The sequence below is a fragment of the Zingiber officinale genome, chromosome 3B (genome assembly GCF_018446385.1).
Source record: "Zingiber officinale cultivar Zhangliang chromosome 3B, Zo_v1.1, whole genome shotgun sequence".
NCBI lineage: Eukaryota > Viridiplantae > Streptophyta > Magnoliopsida > Zingiberales > Zingiberaceae > Zingiber > Zingiber officinale.
The window spans coordinates 22,640,318-22,663,335 of NC_055991.1; the positions used below are offsets into that span (position 1 = coordinate 22,640,318).

At 36.4% G+C, this 23,018-nt stretch overlaps 1 protein-coding gene across 1 annotated transcript; it reads right to left on the reverse strand.

The window, feature by feature from the left end:
- Positions 1-16,504: 16,504 nt before the first annotated feature.
- Positions 16,505-22,229, reverse strand: LOC122056175 (putative disease resistance RPP13-like protein 1). The gene is made up of 3 exons (XM_042618002.1): positions 22,078-22,229; positions 17,264-20,290; positions 16,505-17,165 (listed from the first exon to the last, which is right to left on the reverse strand). The coding sequence occupies exons 1-3, from the start codon at positions 22,105-22,107 to the stop codon at positions 17,085-17,087; spliced, it is 3,138 nt and encodes a 1,045-aa protein (XP_042473936.1). The 5' UTR covers positions 22,108-22,229; the 3' UTR covers positions 16,505-17,084.
- Between the last annotated feature and the right edge of the window lie 789 nt (positions 22,230-23,018).

The window sequence follows — 23,018 nt, forward strand, 5'->3', positions numbered from 1 at the left end:
TCGACAGAGTCTCCCCTGTACCGGTGACCATAAACTGAAATACAAACATAGTATACATCAGCCACAGGTGGTTGGAACATATAACAAACTCTCACGTAGTTAAATAAGTGTCAAACACCAAAATAACTACTTATTAAACAAAACTCATCTCAGCATGCAATCTAAAACAAGGATGAACTCGAATGACATGGAGTATAAAATACAATCTCAAATGTTTACAATCTCAATAAATCTTATCCACTAAAACACGGAAACTCAATAACATCCCAAGTCTCTCCCATAGTCCTGGCATCAGACACCGTCCGCACCTCCTTATCGCCTTCCTTTATCTGCAGTAAGAGGAAATGCAAACTATAAGAAAAATTGCTTAGTAAGCGCTATCTAACTCATAAAACTCGAATATGCATGTGAATATACTAAAATCTAAAAACTGAATGCTCAAAAGGAAAACTATTCATGCTCATCTACTAGTAAAAGAACATACTGAAAAGCTAAACATGTAAAGAAAATCTATACAATCATGCTAGCATAAAGAACTAAACTTGCTGAATTTTAAACCTATGTGAAGCTTATTTCACCTGTTTAAAATTTATACTTTTATACTTTTATACTTATGTGAAACTTATTTTACTTGTTCAAAAAAACTTATACTTTTAATACTTCAAAATAATAATCAACTTTCTTCTTGGACCCAGGCATAGTACCATCTTATGTGTGTTCCCTAATAGGTTGGGGTAGCGAGCCACCAATCCTAAAAGAGCAGACCTCGGTCTACCAGGGCCAAGACCTCAGAATTGGACACCTGGATTTGTTTAATGACAATCTCAGAAGTCAGGTACTAGCCTCTTAAATAAAGTAAAATACTTGTTATCTTTTATTACTTCTAATATATAATGTCTCGGCATTTTCTTTAGTACCTTGTGTGCCAAAATCCGTAAAGTCTTGACTTTTGGGATTTACTTAAGGTCTTGGCATTTTTCTTTCTTTTCTTTATCTTGCTTAAACTTGTTAATACTTATAATAAAAGAATGCTTCCTTAAAAACTGAAATGTTTAAACAACTTCTAACATCGGAATGCTTAAACCAAAAATCTGCATACTATGCTAATAAAATTCTGCAATGCTAAACAAATCAAACATTGCAATGCTAAACTATCAAGGACTGTAATGCTAGACAATTTTAAAAATCTGCACTATAAACTTTAAAGAAATCTGCTGTTACGCTCCGCAAGTGTACGGAAATGTCGCAAGTAATATAAAAGATTATCGTATCCACAGGGACTGGAATAAGCACTAGAAATGTCTCAATGCGAATTAGCTTAACAACTATCCAATTGTTTCAAATGCAAAGTGAAGGTAAACAAACCTAACATTAAAGATCAACAAACAAGAGTTTAGTGTTTTGGGTTATGATAAGGGGAGATTCTAGGAGTTTCGGTTTCTTTGTAAGATTTCTTGAATGTAAATGGTTTACCAATTCTTATCCCTCAATTGCCAAACACTTGTAGAAAGTTGTCGGTTCTCTCTTGCAATAGATAACCGGCTAAGGACTGAGAAATGTATCTAAATATGATCAATTAGACGTGAACCTACGTTGTCCTTACACAGAAGCGCACCTATTACTATGCCTTCCTCGGATATCAACATAGAAGCTCACAACTTATTAATCTATCAAGATATAAGAAACTAATCACAAGATCCATCCTACTCTCTTGAATATTCCTATTTCCTCTTCAAGATTATCTCTCAAACGTCCTTACACGGGCTTGCACCTGTCACGTGGATCCCTCGGATGATCGAGTGAGAGTTTATCTTTACAAAGTCCACAAGAAATCCAAACAATCAATCAAGAATGAGAATTAAGCACAAATCACCATTAATCATTCAAGATCTAATTGATACAAGCAAGACAATGTCATTGAAACAAGAAAATGGCAAATCCATAAGGGATTACATCAATCCATCATACAAATACTCCCTTAATCCTAGAATACAAGATCTACTCCATGAATCGAGGAAGAATACCCGAAGAAATAAAGATTACAAGCATTTCTTAAATCCCCAATCCAAGAAACCAAGAAAAGGGGGAAAGAGAAAACTTATCTACGAAGAAGTCTCGTCTTCGGATCCAATCCTCGCTCCGGAGTCGAAATCGTCAAGAACTCCCCTCGAATCGCCCAGAAATCCTCCCAAGAAATGGGAGGATACCACCAAATCTTGCCTTCTCCCAAAGGGGGAGAGATCCCCTTTCAATTCATGAAGGAGGGTTTAAATAGAGGAGGAAATCGGGCGCCACACGACCCCATGACACGGCCGTGTGAGATTCACACGGCCATGTCCAGTTCCTTCTCTGCCAAAGCTACACAGCCGTGTGACTCACACGGCCAGGACCCTTCTGTTCTCTGGAAATGCTACACGGCCGTGTGGTGCACACGGCCACCACCTGCTTGGCCTCTGGAAACCTCACACGGCCATGTAGATCTACACGGCCATGTAAGGCATCTGCTCTAATTTCTTCAAATCAAGACACGACCGTGTGAGATTCACACGGCCATGTCCTCTTCCCTTCCTGTTAAAACTACACGGCCGTGTGTGGTACACGGCCTGATGCTCTCTCCCTTCAATTCCTTCCAAGCTTGCCCGAGGATGCATAATCTTCACCAATTTCGACTTCTGTGTACAGAAAATGCACAAAAAGCATATATCCGAACCAAAAGAGTAAATATGCTAAAAGGAAAACTGGAAGTATAAAAATGCATAGATCAAGCATGCTCAAAGTATGTAAATGTGCGTAAAAACATGCATAAAAGAGTATATAATCTACGCACATCACACCCCCAGACTTAAACCTTTGCTTGTCCTCAAGCAAAATGCTGCAGTCTAAATTCATATGTCCTACAACACATTCATAAAACCTAGTGCACTTTCCTAACTCTATCAAAAAGTTTCATTAACAAGCGTGATCATGGAAACAAGTAACGTATGGTTCAAGCATAAGAATCTTGTGCACAGTGTAAAAGTAACTCAACACCCTTCAAGTTTCAATCCATGTCCTAGTCAAGTCGTCATCAAATTTGAATTCCTAATGTTTCCAGTGAAAGACAAGTAACCAGTGATAGACACTTACTCACCATTCACTTGGTTCATATTTCTCAACTAACCCAAGGTCTCAAAGGTGTGCTCAATCTCAAGGGAAGCTAGGCAGTCATTTCCCCAGTAACCTAACTCGGTCTCAAAGGGGTGACTTGCTAGATTCCACTCATGACAACTGTTTTTTATATCCCTTATTTTTTTTATTATTTTTTTTATAAGTGTTTGCATTGTGCAAAACTTATTCACAAATGTACTTTTAGCACACATGTTGGGATATTTTGATTTTTTCCAAATGAGCTTTAATGATTTGAGCCTCATCCAGTAACCAAAATGAAAGTTGAGAAATCACCATGGAAACCAAGTACTAAGCAAACAAGATGAATCATGACTATTTCAATGACATCAACTATTCAAGCATCAAGCACAAGTGTAGTGAAGATAAAATCCTTAAGGTTGAACCAAAACTAAAACTCATCACCATAAGATTCTCAGCTTATTAATGCTTCCCAAGATAGAAAAAAAAACTACACAAAGTTTACTACTAGCATCATTCGAACATCATGAATCAAGACAATAATCGTGCTAACATTTCACTTGAATCCAAGAAAGCATATAAGTGAAGATTTGATGTTCTCAAAAAAAAATTTTTGCCATGATTATTTCAAAAACAAGAAAAATAAAGCAACAAGCAATGAAAATAAGAACCAACATGAAAAACTAACAAAAACTAAAAACTGAAAACCAAACCATGACAGTACATAACACCCCCCCCCCCCCAGACTTAAACTTTTCATCGTCCCGATGAAATCAATATGGTGGAGGAGGTGGAGGTGGACGAGGGAAAGGAGGTCTACGACGTGGTTGGCCAATAGGAAAACTAGGAAAACCTGGAATCTCACCCAAGGATCTATGATACTCATATAAAGCATCTACTTGTTGGCTAGTAAGCATCATGCTCTGCATAAAATCTCTCATCCTAGCCTGATCAGTATCATAATCCTGCACAAACTCAGCCACTTGACCTTGAAAATTCCTCGTAAACTGAAAATGATTTTGTATCGCCCTAAACTGATCATCTTCATTAGTCTAAATGAGATTTTTCCAAAATAATCATCTTCATTAGTAAAATGGACATCCAATAAACTTAAAAATTCCAAAACAAGACGAGGATATGTAGGCAAATGTGTGTACATAATATCACTCCAATCCAAAAACCCAATCATCAAATCTACATCTTCCCTAATTCCAAGCATATCAAGAACAGTTGGGTCCATATATCTAGTACACACTATCTTTCTATTGACAAGAATTGCAAATCTAGTTACTTGATCATCATTTCTAAACACAATATTGAATTCATTGTCATTACCTTCGTTGCGTGAAGTCCTTTTGCCTTTGCCCTTCACTGGTTGTTTTCCTTTGTCCCTTGATGGCTCCTTCTCTTTGTCTCCACTGGATCCACCACCTCCTTTGCGAAGTTTCTTCAAAATGTTGGACATCTTGATGAGTTTAGATAGGGGAAGAATTATCTAGGGTTGGAAAAATGGAACTCAAAGAACAAAACTTCAAAGAGCAAAGATCTTAGGTTAGGAGAACAAAAAATCCAAGTCTTAGAGAGGAGGAGAATCTGGATCTAAGAGATCTTGAGAGATTAGAGAGGAGTTTTTAAGAGATTGGGAGAGAAAGAGATGTTTTGGAGAGTTGGGGGTGTGCGGAACACGGCCAAGATCTGGCCGTGTAAGGTAGAAAGAAGACTTTAATAACTCTCCTACACGGGCCGTGTAGATCCACACGGCCTCCCCCTCTTCCTTCTCTGGATTCTTCGCACGGCCGTGTCTGAGACACGGCCTCTCCATCTTTCTTCTCAGAATTCTTTGCACGGTCGTGTTTGGGACACGGCCTAGACCTTTTTCTCCTCGGGATTCTTTACACGGCCGTGTTTGAGACACGGCCTAGACCTTTTTCTCCTCAGGAGATCCTACACGGCCATGCCTGGATGACACGGCCCAAGCACTTCCCTTCTCTGCAACCTTTGCCTGGACGTGTATAGCACACGGCCGGGCTCTGTTTTGCACCTAACCTGAAAACAAAATCAAAAGAATGCATCAAACTAAAAGAAATTAAAATACAAATCAAAACTAACTAAAAGAACCCTTGGGTTGCCTCCCAAGAAGCGCTTGTTTAAGGTCTTTAGCTCGACCAAACTTGCTCATTCACTTCTTTTCCTCGCCCTTGGAGGACAGATATACTTTTCGTTTTTGTTGGGAGATCTTCTCCCAACATCTTCCACCACATTGTCTCCTTCGTTTGGTGGCCTTCCATGAGGATGGAAATTCCATTCCTCAAGTTTATAAATGCTTGTCCTGCTACAAGCATTTAAAAGAGACGAGACATGGTTAGAGATATTAGATAAATCATATTCTAACATTTCCTTACCAATTACCAAAGAAAGCTTATGATTTTTGACATCAATTATAGCTCCAGCTGTAGCAAGGAAAGGTCTTCCTAATATGATAGGAATCCTGGGGTCCTCTTCCATGTCCAACACGACAAAATCTGTGGGAATAACATTCCCATCCACCTCTACTGGCACATCTTCTATAATACCCAAAGGGTACCTGCAGGAATGATCGGCAAGTTGAAGTGCCATAGTAGTAAGTTTAATGTTTTTGAGACCTAATTTATTACAAATTGAATAGGGAATGAGGCTAACACTTGCCCCCAAATCACAAAAAGCTTTTTCAAAAAAATCTTTTCCTATATTGCAAGGAATATAAAAGCTCCCTGGGTCCTTTAGTTTTGGGGAAGTGTTCTTCTCCAAAATAGCACTACATTCCTCACTAAGCGCAATTGTCTCAACCTCTCCTCTTCTTCTCTTGTTTGACATGAGATCCTTCAGGAATTTGGCAAATCTAGGCATTTGAAGAATAGCATCAATAAGAGGTACCTCTACACAAATTTTCTTAACTTTTTCTAAAAACTTGCCAAATTCTTCATCTTTCTTGAGCATTGTAAGTCTCTGAGGAAAAGGGACAGCTTTGCTCTGATGGTTCAGTGGAAGAGTCTCTTCAATCTCAATGGTACTCTCCTCATTAGCTTGAATCTGATTTTGTATAAGAGGAGAGAGCTCTTCTTCTTTTTGTATCCCTTTTGGAGCAGTCACTTGGGAATCTCCCAAGGTTCGTCCGCTCCTAAGCTCAATTCTATTGCAATGCTCCATAGGATTCACATCAGGTTTTCCTGGAAGTTGTCCTGGTGCTCTGGATGATGAGGAAGCTAGTTGGGCAATTTGACTATCCTGGATCTTTTGATGCTTTTCAGAATTATCCATTCTCTGAATGAGCTTTGCTAAATCTTGCTTCATTTCATTCTGACTCGAGATAATTTCTTCAAGCATCTTTTCAATATTTGACTTTGGTAAGCCTTGAGAAGATAGATGTTGAAAATTTTGTTGCCCAGCTTGAAAATTTGGTCTTGCCCCCATAGATGGTCCTTGATCTTGATTATTTCTGTAAGAAAAATTGGGATGGCTCTTCCATCCAGGGTTATAAGTATTTGAGTATGGGTTGTTCTGCCTTTGATTGTAACTCATGATTGCATCACATTGTTCCAGTTGATTGATTTGTGCAGTGATAGCTCCAAATGGACATGAGTCATTTGAGTGCTCTGAACTCCCACATACTTCACAAGATGTACTAATAGCATTGATCATATTAGCACTAGTCCCCATATTCTCAAATTTCTTTGTAAGAGCGTCCAATTTTGCAGACAAAAGAGTGACTGCATCTACATCAAACTTCCCTGATGCTTTAATTGTTGGGTTTACAGAAGAATAGCCACCACTTCTTTCATTTACCCATTGATGATGATTTTGTGCTACACTGTCAATAATTTCTTCAGCTTCATCTAAACTTTTATTCATAAGTGCCCCTCCAGCAGCTGAATCAAGGGACACTTTGGTATGATAGTTGATACCATTATAAAAAGGGTGCAACACTAACCATATTTCCAACCCATGATGTGGGCATTGTCTAAGCATACTATTATATTTATCTCATGCTTCAAAAAGAGATTCTGAGTCAGTTTGCTTGAAGCTTGCAATTAAATTCCTCATATGAGCTGTTTTGCTTGGTGGATAGAATTTATCAAGAAATTGTTGCTCACACTGCTCCCAAGTGGTGATGCTATTAGGGGCCAAAGAATTCAGCCATTGCTTTGCCCTATCTCTTAAAGAAAACCCAAATAATAATAATCTAACTGCTTCTGAAGGAACTCCATTCATTTTCATGGTACCACATATTTCATAAAAGACCTCTAAGTGTTGATTGGGGTCTTCATGAGGTCCTCCACCAAATTGGTTCTGCTGCACCATAGATATAATTACGGGTTTGATCTCAAAGTTATTAGCTTCCACTGAAGGTCTTGAAATACTAGATCGAAAACCTCTTGCATAAGGTGCTGCATAATCCTTGAGTGGTCTATTCGCCATGTTCAAATGTTCCTGTTCTTCAATTTGCCTTTGCAGAATTCTTCTTTTATGGAAAGTTCTGTCAATCTCAAGGTAAAAAGGAAAGAATTCCCCTGCAAAGTTAGATCTTCGCATACACAAGAACAAGATAGCAAATGACAATTCAACAGAAAAAGAAAAATAAAAGAATCAAAAATGTAGAATTGAATTTGTACAAAAAGAATTAACAAGAAGTAAAAGTTATACAAGAAAGTAAAAACAAAAATATAATGATTAGTTACAACTATGCAATATGAAAGGAAAACAAATGTTATGTTTAGTCTAACTCAATTGATAATTCCTAATGTTATAGGGCAGTCCCCGGCAACGGCGCCAAAAACTTGTTACGCTCCGCAAGTGTACGGAAATGTCGCAAGTAATATAAAAAAGTATCGTATCCACAGGGACTGGAATAAGCACTAGAAATGTCTCAATGCGAATTAGCTAAACAACTATCCAATTGTTTCAAATGCAAAGTGAAGGTAAACAAATCTAACATTAAAGATCAACAAATAAGAGTTTAGTGTTTTGGGTTATGATAAGGGGAGATTCTAGGAGTTTCGGTTTCTTTGTAAGATTTCTTGAATGTAAATGGTTTACCAATTCTTATCCCTCAATTGCCAAACACTTGTAGAAAGTTGCCGGTTCTCTCTTGCAATAGATAACCGGCTAAGGACTGAGAAATGTATCTAAATATGATCAATTAGACGTGAACCTACGTTGTCCTTACACAGAAGCGCACTTATTACTATGCCTTCCTCGGATATCAACATAGAAGCTCACAACTTATTAATCTATCAAGATATAAGAAACTAATCACAAGATCCATCCTACTCTCTTGAATATTCCTATTTCCTCTTCAAGATTATCTCTCAAACGTCCTTACACGGGCTTGCACCTGTCACGTGGATCCCTCGGATGATCGAGTGAGAGTTTATCTTTACAAAGTCCACAAGAAATCCAAACAATCAATCAAGAATGAGAATTAAGCACAAATCACCATTAATCATTCAAGATCTAATTGATACAAGCAAGACAATGTCATTGAAACAAGAAAATGGCAAATCCATAAGGGATTACATCAATCCATCATACAAATACTCCCTTAATCCTAGAATACAAGATCTACTCCATGAATCGAGGAAGAATACCGAAGAAATAAATATTACAAGCATTTCTTAAATCCCCAATCCAAGACACCAAGAACATGGGGAAAGAGAAAACTTATCTACGAAGAAGCCTCGTCTTCGGATCCAATCCTCGCTCCGGAGTCGAAATCGTCAAGAACTCCCCTCGAATCGCCCAGAAATCCTCCCAAGAAATGGGAGGATACCACCAAATCTTGCCTTCTCCCAAAGGAGATCCCCTTCAATTCATGAAGGAGGGTTTAAATAGAGGAGGAAATCGGGCGCCACACGATGGCCGTGTGAGATTCACACAGCCATGTCCAGTTCCTCAAGTCACTGCCGTGTAGCTCACACGACCGGACCCTCTTCTGGAAATGCTACACGGCCGTGTGGTGCACACAGCCACCACCTAGCCTCTGGAAACCTCACACGGCCATGTAGATCTACACGGCCATGTAAGGCATCTGCTCTAATTTCTTCAAATCAAGACACGGCCGTGTGAGATTCACACTGCCATGTCCTCTTCCCTTCCTGTTAAAACTACACGGTCGTGTGTGGTACACGGCCTGATGCTCTCTCCCTTCAATTCCTTCCAAGCTTGCCCGAGGACGCATAATCTTCACCAATTTTGACTCCTGTGTACATAAAATGCACAAAAAGCATATCTCCGAACCAAAAGAGTAAATATGCTAAAAGGAAAACTGGAAGTATAAAAATGTATAGATCAAGCATGCTCAAAGTATGTAAATGTGCGTAAAAACATGCATAAAAGAGTATATAATCTACGCACATCATCTGCTCTAAAGGAATCTGCATTTTAAGCTCTAAGAAATCTGCACTATACGCTTAATCAAAATTTTGCACTATAAGCTTAATCAAATCTGCCTACAAACTTAATCAAAATTTTGCACTATAGGCTTAATCAAAATTTTGCACTATAAGCGTAATCAACATTCTGCCTACAAACTTAATCAAATTCTGCAAGCAATACTTATAAAAATCTGCATACAATACTTATAAAAAAATCTGCATACTATACTTATAAAAATCTACATACCCACTTAAGCTTAATTCTGTATATAAACTTAGCAATATTCTGAGATCAAGCTTAACATAAATCTATATTTGAGCACATGTTGGATCGAAAGCGCTAGAGAGGGAGGGGGGGGGGGATGAATATCGCTCACTTTTCATTTCGGAAAACTTAACGAGTAAACGCAATGGATATAAGAACAAACAATGCAAACACCAAGATTTACTTTGTTCGGAGCCTTCGACGACTCCTACTCCAAGGCCTACGATCATTGATCACTTTCAGTGGGCAATCACTATCAATTCATAAATCTTTACAACTTTTGAAGTACAAATCAAAGTAATAAAATATGCCAACGACACACGAAAACAGTGAAGTTGAAGCATCTAGTCGGTGGAGTCGAGTTGCGGCTTTGTCAGAATGTTCTTTAAGCAGCACGCGGAAGATGGATCGTGTTTCAAATGATCTACTAAGCTATTGGTCGAATCCTGCATATAAAGCTCGTGGAGGGCACCTCCAACACCATGGAGGGTGCCCTCATCCGCACCAAATCCGCGGCGTGGATGAGCTCTGATCACTTCATAGCTTATCCACCTAAGGGTGCCCTCGCACCAAGGTCCAGGGTGCCCTCAAGCTCCATGAGGGTGCCCTCAAGCTCTATGAGGGAGCCCTCTCGCTAGTGTCAAGGGCGCCCTTAAGCTCCATGAGGGCGCCCTCTGCTCAGCATCCAGGGCGCCCTCGCGCCTGGCTACGAGAGGGTTTCTTCCTGCAAAATAAGTTAGTCTAGTATCCAAAAATATATCCTGCAAAACAAATTAATACAATTAAACACAATAAATATGATTATTTGACATGCATCAACTGTCCAATTTTGACTTCGGATTTCCGACCGAACACCCTAAGTCAAACTGACGTCTACTGTTCCCTCACCGGGAAACGCGTCCTCACCTACTCCACTCAGGAGAGTTTACCGGTTGTCAGTTAATCCTTCAGACCAAATAACTTTTGCACAGCGCTCGAGGCTCCAGGACTTTCCACTGGACGTCCGCTCCATGACCCGCCCAGTCTTTCACCTAGTTCGTGACACCAGGAGTTTCCACCTAGATTCCTCGACTCTAGGACTTTTGCCTGAAGCCCTCGACCCACCAAGACTTCCCGCCTAGGGTTACCACCCCCTAGGAAATAGGGTTACCACCCCATATGGTTTTCCACTTGCCTAACCGCAACTAAGACTTTTGCCTAAGTACACGTAGGACTTTCATCCTGCAAAGCTCATTCAAATACATCAGATAACAAGACAACTTAACTTTGAACCCTTTGACATAATCAAAATATAGGTTTGATCATTGGATGCTTTCCGCACCAACAGTGCATACTCCATCACTGTGGGAGATACACCCATCACTTCTTTGGGCGTCCAGGCGAATACATCACTATTGCGCTCAAGCATTCTATCATCTTGGCTTTAAGCTCAGGAGCCAATTCGGCAACTATCTGAGTGATGGCTTCCGGTCGGCCGACTTGGATTTGTATTTCTTCTTTTTCTTCATATATCAGGTCTGGGCTCCTAGACCAGGTCTTGGTGCCTCTGACTAGGTCTGGGTGTCCGGACCAAGAAAGTCAACATTTTGTTGACTTTTGATCCTGGTCTTCTGCTTCGATTCCGCTCGTATTGGTCCGGTCTTCTGCTTTGGCTCCACTCGTTTGAGTTATTTCGGCCATCCAGAATAGGGCTCACCCGAATCCCTTTTCTGGCCTTCTCGAGCAATCTTCCGCTCCGGCTTCTCATCCCTCAGAAACGTCACGCGCCTCCTCATCCACTTGCATACTCTTCCGCAGCACCTCATCCCCTGGACGCACCAAGCTCATTGGCTCTCTCCTGTGCCGTCCTTCTTACTAGCTGCGTCTTTCGCTCGACTTCCTATACTCCTAAGTTCTTGCACACTTAGACACAGGGGTTAAATACCAATGAAACATAACTTGACTTGGTTGATCACATCAAAATTTTCATGAGATATCTCACCCTTTCTGATGTGAACAAACTCAAGTTAAGTTAGGGTAAACCACAACCAAATAATAGTTATAATTTTTGCAAGTACAAAAATTTTAAAAAAATTATACTAACTACCCTCTCCCTAGACCTAATCTTCACTACTCCTCCTTTTGATCATATTAAAAATGGGGTACTTTAAAAACGCTATTTGGAAGTCTAAGGGAAAAACTCTAGAAAAATATGAAAGTTTAAGCTTCGAAAAATCTGGAAAAGAAATTTAACATATATAAGACAGAAAAATATTTCATATAAAGTTGAAATTATTTTTTACCAAAAATAAGGTCTTTCCCACACTAAGACAATTTTTTTTCAAAACTTGTAATTAATTTAGCCGTCTAAAAAAACTTACAGATAAGTGATGATTTTAATTAATTTCTAACAAACTTTATGCAAAATAATTTATTTAAAAGCATTTTTTATAACAACTAAATGTTTAATAACTAATCAATTAAATACTTATTTCAATAATTGGCTTCCAAGCTATGGCGAGATACTAGGTCTTCTTGGATATTGGAACAACAACCACTTTCTAGACAAAACCTCTTAAAAAATTAATTATTTAATTTTCTTTCTAAAAACCCAAGGTCTTAAGTAAAAAAAAACATGGCATGCAAAAAATTTAACCTAAATATGATTTTGGAACACAAAATAAATTCTTTCCTACATAATTAATCCAAAATTTCTTAGGAATATATCTCTATGAATTTTTTATAATTTGACCTTTATGATATTTAAAGTACCAATTTAATCCATTATATCTTCTAATATTTTGAATATGTGAGCATGCATGATTTTATTTTCCATTTTTATTTTGTTGAGAACTTCTAATCGACAAGATATAGCTAAAGTTAATTTTAATTCTTTGTTTTCTTTTTCTAACTTACAACAATTTTTTGATAATATTTTAACAAACTGAAATAACTTGTTAAGAGGAAGAGATCGTACCTGACTTACCTTGTCGATCCCGTAAGTTGAAGCCCCCCTAAAATGTTGCTTTCTTCTAATGTTGCTCCCTCTTCATCGATGCTCTCGATGCTCATTTCGGATGAGCTTGCTTCATCTTTAGCTTCTTGGTGACTTGCCACTAGCGCAAGTCCGGCGTAGGCCTCGATTTCTGATTCTGATGAAGTTTCGTCCCACATCACTTTTAGGTCTTTTGTTCCTTTTCTGGGTTTAAGCTAACTTCTTGTTCTTTTCCTTGTCCTTATCCTTGCTCTTCAATTTTAGGCAATTATCTTTCACATACCCTTCTTCATTGCAGTAGTAGCATCTTACTTTTCTTTTTCTTGTTTTACCCTACACTTGATTAAATCTTTTATATTTAAATAATTTTTTAAATCTACTTACCATGATTATCATTTCATCGTCATCGAGAGAAGATTCAGAATCTCATTCGTTCATCTTTGCCTTTAAGGCAATATTGTGCTTTGACTCCTTCTTCCTATCTGCACATCTCGTTTCATAGACTTCAAAAGTGGAAAACATTTCTTCTAAATTATTTGATTCTAGATCCTTAGATATATAATAATCATCTACTAATGATCTCCATTCTGTAGTCCTAGGAAATGCGTTAAGCGCATACCTTAGTGAATCTTGGCTGCTTACCTTTTCCTCGAGATTCGTGAGTCTGGTGATGAGTTCCTTTATTCTTGAGTGAAGGTGTGTAAAAGTTTCACCCTCTTCTAACTTGATGTTGTTGATCTGGTTCTTGAGCAAATCCCATATCGCAAGTTTTGCCTCTGAGGTCCCTTCATGTAGTTCTAGAAATTTCTCCCAGAGCTCCTTGGCTGACTCGTAGGCTCCGATCTGGTTAACTTCTTGAGGTGATAAAACGCTAAGCAGATGAAACTCTGCTTTACCATTTGCCACAAAGTCAGCTTGCTCCTTTTTCATCTATTGGTATTCTTTTTTGCCTTCAGGTGCTACAAAATAAAATTTTATTATTAAAAGTAAATCAAAATTTATCTTAAAGAATACCTCCATCTTTTTCTTCCATCTCATGAATTCCCCCTCGAACTTTGGTGGGTAGATGCTATGTTCGGACATCTCGTGTGCTTTGTTTGGTAGTTAGTCCTCCTAAAGCTATTGGGCTCTGATACCATTTGTTGATCCCTTGGCAACTAGCTAGAGGAGGTGAATAACCTGCACAATAAAAACAAACAAGATCTCTTCTCGAACTTTACAACTTTATTAAATCATACATTTACATAAAAGAAACTGATTAATTAAAGAAATAAAATAGGCACAAAAGAAGTTACTTGGTTTGCAATCAAGGGATTGTTAATACAAAGAAGTTGAAAGCTCACTAATGTCTCCTTCGTGCAGAGAAGCCTCTTACAGTAGTCAAAGCACTCAAACAGTAGCAGAATAATTAAAGAAAGTCATTACAAGTGTTAATTATAAGCTACTGGGACCAGAACTATATTTATAGCCTTGGTCGGGGCACCTAGAAGGGTGCCAGGGGCCTGGGGGGATAAATTTTTATCCTCGTCACAACAAAACATGCCACATTGCGTTTGGATGAAAATCCTGGTCCGGGCGATGGAAGGGTTCCGGGCGCCTGGAGTCCGGGCGTCCAGACCAAGTCTAAGCTCCTAGACCAGGTCTAGCCGCCTCGAACTAGGTTCGGATGCCCGGACCAAGAAAGTCAATATTTTGTTGAGTTTTGATCTCGGTTTTCTACTCCGGTTCCGTCCGTATTGGTCTGGATCTTCCGCTTTGCCTTCGCTCGCTTGGGTGATTTCAGTCATCCAGAATATGGCTCACCTGAACCCCTTTTCCGGCCTTCTCGAGCAATCTTCCGCTCTGGCTTCTCGTCCTTTAGAAATGATGCACACCTCTTTCTCATCCGCCAGTGTACTTTTCTGCAGCACCTCGTCCCTCGGACGCACCGAACCCGTCATAGTTGCGTCTTTCACTCGACTTGCTGTGCTCCTAAGTTCTTGCACACTTAGACATAGGGGTTAAATATCAATAGAGCCTAACTTGACTTGTATACCTGACACGTTATTATTTATCTAAGGTTATTAATAAAAATCTTGTTTGGTTTAGGTAATGAGTAATTTCCTATAATGATGTATACCTGACACGTTAGCAAACAGGGCATACAACCTGGAATATGATTCCCTCAAAAAAGTGAGATTTTCCTTGATTCTAGTATTAAAGGGAATCCAACCATGTTCGGTCGTCAAGCACAAGCAGCGGCTAGTCATTGAGCGCGAGCATTGGTCGATGGTCAAGCACGAGTAATTGTCGATCGTTGAGCGTGAACAACAACGTGACTAGTTGTTGATCATGAGCAGCGAAGGCTATGTCGGCTTGACGTCATTGTCGTTCCTTTGTGCGGAAGGCTCGTCGGGGCCGGAGGTGGCATGTGGCTCACAGCTCGTCGAGCATGAGCAAGGGCAATGCTGGCTAAGGTGACAGATACGACGAAAGGCGCACGTTCGTGTGCATGAGGGATAGGATGGTTGTTTTTTTTTAACTTAGGTTTTTGATTAAAACTTTGGTCAATTGAATCAATCACCTTCTAACTATAATTGAGATAAACTAAATAGATATAGTTTAAAGCCTATTAAAATTATCCCAAAAAAAATCTAAAATAATAAAAAAAATTCTAATTTATTATTTGAATTTATTTATTTATATCACCATTATTATTAATAATAATATTATTATTATATATTTTTTATTTTATTTTATTTTGTTAAACTAAGTTATGTAGTAAAACCTCCAAATAAATAGGTTTTAATGTATTTCCTAAAATTGAACAAAAAATATTAGGTTATATTTTATTCCTCATAACTTTTTCATTATAAAAAATTTTAGGGGTATTTTTATCCCAAAGTATAAATATTGGAGAATATTTTTAGCCCAAAAAATGTTCGTTAAACCCGGAATCAAGAAAAACCTCACTTTCGAGATTTTTTCCATTCCGGGTTGCATGTCTCTTTTGTTGACTTGTTGAGCATGAATTATTACTCGGGGAATCGCTGATTACCTAAATCAAACAGGATTTTCGTTGATAACTTTGGATGGATAACTAAGGTTATTAAAGATAACCCTCAACCAAATACATCCTTAGGATGTTTGAACTACCTGTGATGTTGGATTGTCCGATATAATCTATCTATATTTTTTAATTTATCCTTATGATTAATAAAAAAAAAACTTCTATAATACTAATACTAAGCCAGTCACTTTTAGAAATTCAACGAGTTGGGTACCTAATAGCCTCCACTGAAGTGATGTTGGGGTAATGCATTCAAATGAATAACTAAGAGGATCATGTTCGAATGTCTATTTTGAATGTAAGAGAGAAACGGTGAAGAATGCACTGTTAGATAATTTTATTTTTTTTTTCTCAATAAATTTACCTCAAAATGTCTCCATCAAAATCCTCATAAATTTTGAAAATTTATTTTTTTTTATTTTTATTTTTTGTGAATAAACAAGGGAAGGGAAGGGAATACATTCTCTCTTCCTTTGTGCCAATGAATTCATACAAATTTTCTGATTGTCAAATTTAGTAAAGGCTTAACTAAATGCAAGATTTAAAGCAACTATAATGACTCATCATGAATCCAAAATCAATAAGATTCAAACTTCCATGTTATAAAAATATGGAAAAAGAAGTTCTGTATCATTTTAAAGAAATGAAATGGTAATATTTCAATATAGGTAGAGCTACAACAAATAGTAATTTACAATATGCAATATCATTCAAACAATATACAATGGAGGAAACAAATAATTAATAGCTTACAACTTACAATGTACCATTCAAAGCATTTCTAAGGAAGCAGAAACAAATAAGTAGCTTACAAGTTACAATACACAATCCAAAATATTTTTTCAAAATATAGAGACAAATAATCTTTTTCGACAAAAGAATAAAAGCAAAAGAGATGCAAGCCTCTACAAACACTAGAATTCAAGGATAAATTATATATAGATAGAAGCCGTGTGTCACCAAACACCAATACGATCTAGTGGAAATATGTGCCTTAGTCAAATTATACCAATTCCAACAAGCGATCTTCAAGTAGAAATAAAGAAACAAATACATTTTATTTGTGATGATATTATAAAATCCAGCATTAATTCGTTACTAACCTTGAGCATAATGGAGGAAACAATTTCCATGGAAGCTTGGTTGATCCTTTCTATGCCCCCATAGTTGAGATGGTAAATGGATTGTTGTTTGTCACATGAGGTCTTGGATACCGTGTAACTCACCATCCAATCCATTTGCCTCCTCAGTCATTATGATTTACCTTCTCCGTGTTAATTTTCGGATAGGCTGGCAAGGGTGTTGGAGGCAAGCGCTTCGCCTTTTGTTACTTGATTGATCCTGTCCATAGAATAAAATAGTTGTACAAGTTTTTTTTTGACAATATTGAAAGATATGCAATAAGTTATGGTAAGAAAATAGATTATCAAAGGACTTACAAGGGTGATGAAATTTCCAAACTTATTCTTTTTTTCTTCGTATTTGTATGAGCCCTTATGGAGCAATAAGCGTTTTTCAGGATCAATGCTATGAATAGTAACTTTTGGAATTTGTTGAATGATGAGCCAATTTTGCTTCCCGTTACTACAACTATCTAGAAGATGTGAATTGCATACCATGTCAAATGTCTGCAAACTATTCAAATTGGCATTAATTAGGTTTGATACCCACTGTGGAAGTTGTTGTATTTCTGGGGGGAAAAAAACAAACAACTGCTGCAACATGCCAACCTTCTCCACATATTCCAAATTTGGGCAGAGTTTAATTTGCAAAAGCCTCGTTGAGGGAAGGATGCTATTTTTCAGCTTTGGGCAGTCAATGAAGTAACATTTTTCCAAATTAGGAAACAAATTGAGGTTGCTTGCATGAACATCCTCGATAGGAACCCATTCTTCCCAATTACGCATGTTATCAAATGCAAGATACTCGAGTTTTGGGAATGCAGGCGTTCTGCGACCTAGGAATTCAGGCCCAATACTCTTGATTGCTTCTCCTTGTTCAATGTTTAGGAGTTTAAGATTGGGTAGTTGACCCAATGGAGGGAGCACTGTACATGATGGAAAAATGATAAGACTCAAATACGTTAGGTCAACCAAAGAATCAAGTATAGAAGTTGACACCATCCACTCTGGAAACTGTCGGCCTATGAAATTGCCGATGCGAAGAACTTCTAGAGTCGGTGGAGGACGGAGTTGGTTGCATATCCTCTCTGCCTCAGTGATTTGCTCCTCATTGTTTTCATTATTCACTGTCCATACAAGTTTCAATCTCCTAAGAAATAGTTTTTTCTCAAGCACAAAGTTTCTGTTTCCTCTCGTTGTTGCCCTTTCTAATTTATCAATAAACAGATCAATTAGGTTGCACAAGTCTTGCAACTCGTCCAAGTCACAACCTCCATCCATCCTGATCATGGAGTCACAATGGCCAACCAAAAATCCATCAAGATGGTTGAGATTTTTCAACTTCCCAACTCCCTTTGGAACATGGGTGAGAGGAGTATTCTCAATTCGAAGGCACCTCAAATTGCTCAACCTTGTGATGCCCTTTGGAAGTTCATGCAGTGATTCACACCCCGACAGACTCAAAGTTTGCAGGTTTGCAAGACACTCAATGGATTCAGGAAGCTTTGTAATCTTTGTTCGATCAAGATCCAAGTATTTTAGATGAAACAATTTCATAAGAGAATCTGGGAAGCTGCCTATGGATGTATCATTCAAATGAAAGACTCTGAGATACTTTAAGCTTTCAAATGCATGATTCTCTATACGCTCGATTTGAGGGCAATTAGTGAAGTGTAGAGCTCTTAAACACTTCTGCTTTATAATCGCGTTGGGAAGCAATAACACATCAGCCTGGTTTGAGATGGACAAACGACGAACCTTTGTCAAAGAATTTGTACTTGTGCATTGAGCATCATTAATGAAAATCGCTTCGTCTTCCATCAGTTTTTCCCCAAGAGATCGTAAAACATCATGCATAACAAATCGTGCACCTTCTAAGAATCTAAAATTAATTTGCAAAAGGTTTCTTGCAATAAGTTCTTTGTAGTAATCTTCTGCGATATTTTCCATCAAATTATCTGATTGTTCAATCACAAACCCTTCATCCACCCACAGTCGGATTATGTCCGATCGCAATGATACACCACGGTAGAAAGCACAGCTAAGAAAACACTGCTTGAGGTGGCTGGGTAAATCCTCATAGCTCAAGTATAAAACATTTGATAGTTCGTCTTCATTCTCTTTCATAAACCATAAATCACTTTTAGCAACTTTTTTCCACTCCCTCTTAGTCTTTTCCTTGTGAAATAAAACCCCTGCAATCACTTTAACTGCCAAAGGAAGACCATCACATTTTTTGACAATTTCCATACCAACTTCTTCTAATTCAGAAATTATTATATCCTCCTCATCTCCAAAAACAATCTTTCTAATTAATTCCCAACCACTGTCATCTTTCATTTTCTTAACATGGTGGACAAAATCAGGCCTCATTTCTTTTACCACATTTTCATTCCTAGTGGTAAATAAGATAGTAGTCCTACAAGAATCATCCCAAATAAATTTTCTGAGCAAATCCATCCACACACTTGCACTCCAAATATCATCCAGCACAAGAAGCATACTTTTTGGACGAAGAGGAATAATTCTGCCTTCAATTTCTGCTCTACTTTGAACACCATTATCATTTCCTCCTACTTCTCTCAGTAACTCTTTGAGTAGATTAATATGAGAGCAATCCTTGGATACATGTAACCACACTCTTTTTGGAAATTGTTTTTTCACCATTTCATCGTTAAATATTTTTTGTGCTAAAGTAGTCTTGCCTATTCCACCCATACCAGAAATTCCCAACACATAACATGATTTTTTGCCTTGATCTATCTTCGAAATTAAGTTTTGGGCATCATCTGCAATTTGTTTCCCTACAATATCTGTCGCCACATGTTTGAAAGAGGAAGGAGATGACATTTTTACTAGGTTATCTTGGAAGGCTTCAGTTATGTGCTCAAATAATCTGGGTATAACACTGCTGTCCTCTTTTATTTCATCAAGTCTAGCATTAACTCTTTTTATTTGATTCCAAATGTTTCTGTTGAACGTATAACGGTGAATGTAAGATGAAAGCAAACTGATCCGAGAGCATACCCATGAAGAAGTAGATGGTTGAGCTTCCAATAATCTTCCACCTTCAACCATGCAAAGATCAAGTATGTCTTCTACATCATATATGATGTCTTTTAATTTCTTCACCCAATTGTTGATCACAGAATCTCTATGTCTTCTTCTTTCTGCATCTTGAATATAGATTCTGATTGTTGATAGTTTTCTATGAAACCTCTCAATTTCTTCTTTAACCCCTAGCATTTTACATATCTCTCCCTCGATAAAATCAGATAATTTTTTAAGGTATCTTGAAACAAAAAACTCTAGAACCATTGCCATTTCTTGAGACAGATGAATCAACTGCACAAGACCATATCAAAATTTGTATTGGAATACTTACTGCCTATATTTGCATTCTTATCAATTTCTATTTGCCATTATGAGAAAAAGAGAGCGCCTCTTTATCATAAATTAATTGTCAAGAAATAAAAAAAAAACTTGTTAAGATATATTAAACATCTTAAATGACTTTTATGCAAAAGAAATATCAGAAGAAGAATTGAGGAGGGGGGAATTGTGTTGGATATATCTTTTTCATGAGAAAAAATCATGTTGAATATATCTTTTTCATGAGAGAAAAAAAAATCATGTTGGATACATCTTAAATGCCTATAAGACTATACAAAAGATGTAAAGGAAAAATTCTCAAATCTTAGAAATATTTTTGGCATTCAATAAGAGTTGGGAGAGAGGCTAGCCAAACTCGCACAACAATAATTAATTAACTAAATATTATTGACCGAATAAATGACTAATTGACAGTACAATTAGTATACTATTTATTTTCAATTTTACAGTGTCTCTAATAAATTAGAATGAGCAAAAATTAATTTTCAAAAATCGGTATCTTCTTTTCGAAAAAAAAAAATCTCTAAAGGGTGTTAAAAGATCTAACTTTTATCTAACTTACCTTTGTTTAATGTTTACACGAGATTTTTTAATTAAATAAAATTATAAATTATTATATGAAATTTAAATTTATTTAAGGATATGATTAATTTTATTTTATAAATTCAAAATTTTATCGATGGTGATTGTCTAATTAATTTTCTATGAATTCAAATTATTATTTTTTACTTTATTGTTGCAATTATTTCTTTATAATGTTAAATATTTTTTAAAAAAATTATAAATAATTTTCTTATGAATTTCTGGATGTGATATTTTTATAATATTAAATAATTTTTTTAAATTATTCTTTTATAAATTTAAATAAAATTTATGCATCTGAATAATTCATAAAATATATAACTAAGATGTAAAAGAAAATTTCTCAACTCAAACAAATCTTATTGACTATAATTCTCTAATAGATCTAAAAAAAATCTTAAAAGCCCAAATTGTTTCTAACTTCCTTTCTTTGATTTTTTATTAAATAAAATTATAATTTTTTATAAATTTAAATTATAATTTTTATGGACATGATTTTTTATTTTATAAATTTAAATCTTTCTCCTTCCGTGGTGAGATCCCTAGTTGAATTATTCTATTTTATAAATTATTTTTGTATAAATTTAAATAAAAACTATAGATGTATGAACAGGAGCATATATTAATTTATTAAATTAAATTTTGTCTACTAGATATTTATTTTAATGACTTGACCTTTTAGGCAATCTATTTTGCTAGATTTTATAAAGGTAATTTGTGATAAAAAAAAAAATTTAAAGGATGCTTTAATTGTTATCCAAACTGAATTGATAGATCAAAATTTTCTGTTTTATTTGTTCCTATCCAATAATTGTGATTTTCTTTCACAAAGATTCACCCCTCCTTGTTTCCTCTCTCCACTTTGATCTATAAGCTCAGTAGGCAAATATGTAGAGCTACCCAGCCGTGAAAAAGAAGGTCGATAGAATAGCTAAATGGTATTTGAGTCTGCTCTAGTATTCTTTCAGAATTAAAAGAAAAAGGAGTCTGCATATGATCTCTACTTTTCTAGCCAAAGCTAACTATTTGCCTTAATTAACAGTCCATGCCCAAGTATATGTATACCAAATTGAACTGCGGATATAGACGAGAAGTAAACAATCATCTAGTAAAAGGAAAACAAAGAGGAAGAGGAAGAGAAAGCAGAAGTAACATACCTCACTGATTGAAGATTGCGTATGTAGCATAAGTTAAGGATAGAGCTGCTGCATCATCTCCTAATTGCTCATAATTAAGTTACGGATAAAATGATATGTATATGAGAGATGCCGTAAAGTAGGTTTTGCTTTAAGAACTTTCTTTTCTTGGAGGCTGCTGTATTAAGAGGTCAAGTCTGCTCCTTGTCTACCTATTAAATGGGCAACAAAAGAACAAGTTGGAGTTTAATTAAAAAATCTTAAGTTGATGTCTTGTGAACTCAGCCTTCATTAGTCAATTGTAGGTATGGCATCAACTACATGGCGTCTAGCCCACCAATACTAAAAAAATAATAAAAATAAAAAATAAACCAAATTAACTATGAATATTTTCATCACTAACTTTATTAATAAAATAAGGATAGAAATATGATAGTCACAATTGATTGAGTCATATAGAATTTTAATCACAGAAATTAGATTCTATCGATGATTATCGATAACAATTAAATTCTGTAACTACGTATATCGACGGATAAAATGATATGTATGTGAGAGATGTCGTTAAGTAGGTTTTTTTTTAACATCATTTTAAACTTTCTTTGCTTGGAAGCTGCTCTATAAGTACGTCAGTCTGCCCCTTGTCTATCTATTAAATTAGAATTTAATTTAAAAATCTTAGAGAAAATTATATTTTTAGTCCTGTAACTTACGTTTTTTTTAATTTTAATCTTGTTATAAGTCAATTTACATTTTTAGTCCTGTAACTTATAATATTTTTAAATTTCAATCTTTTTTCCTCTAAAATTAAAATTTTTCAACGGAAAATGACGAGTTGTAAATTGAATTTGGGGATTTTGATTTTTTATGACTCATGTGCTTTTTATATTCCAACCACAAATTATATATTTTCGTTGAAATTTTTTAATTTTGGAGGAAAAAAGACTGAAATTGAAAAATAT

Coding starts and splice junctions, on each gene's coding strand:
- LOC122056175 (XM_042618002.1), bottom strand. CDS start 22,107: ATGCTACATACGCAATCTTCAATCAGTGAG. Junction 20,291..22,077: donor CGCAATCTTCAATCAGTGAG/GTATGTTACTTC, acceptor GGTCTTGTGCAG/TTGATTCATCTGTCTCAAGA. Junction 17,166..17,263: donor TTGGAAATTTCATCACCCTT/GTAAGTCCTTTG, acceptor TTCTATGGACAG/GATCAATCAAGTAACAAAAG.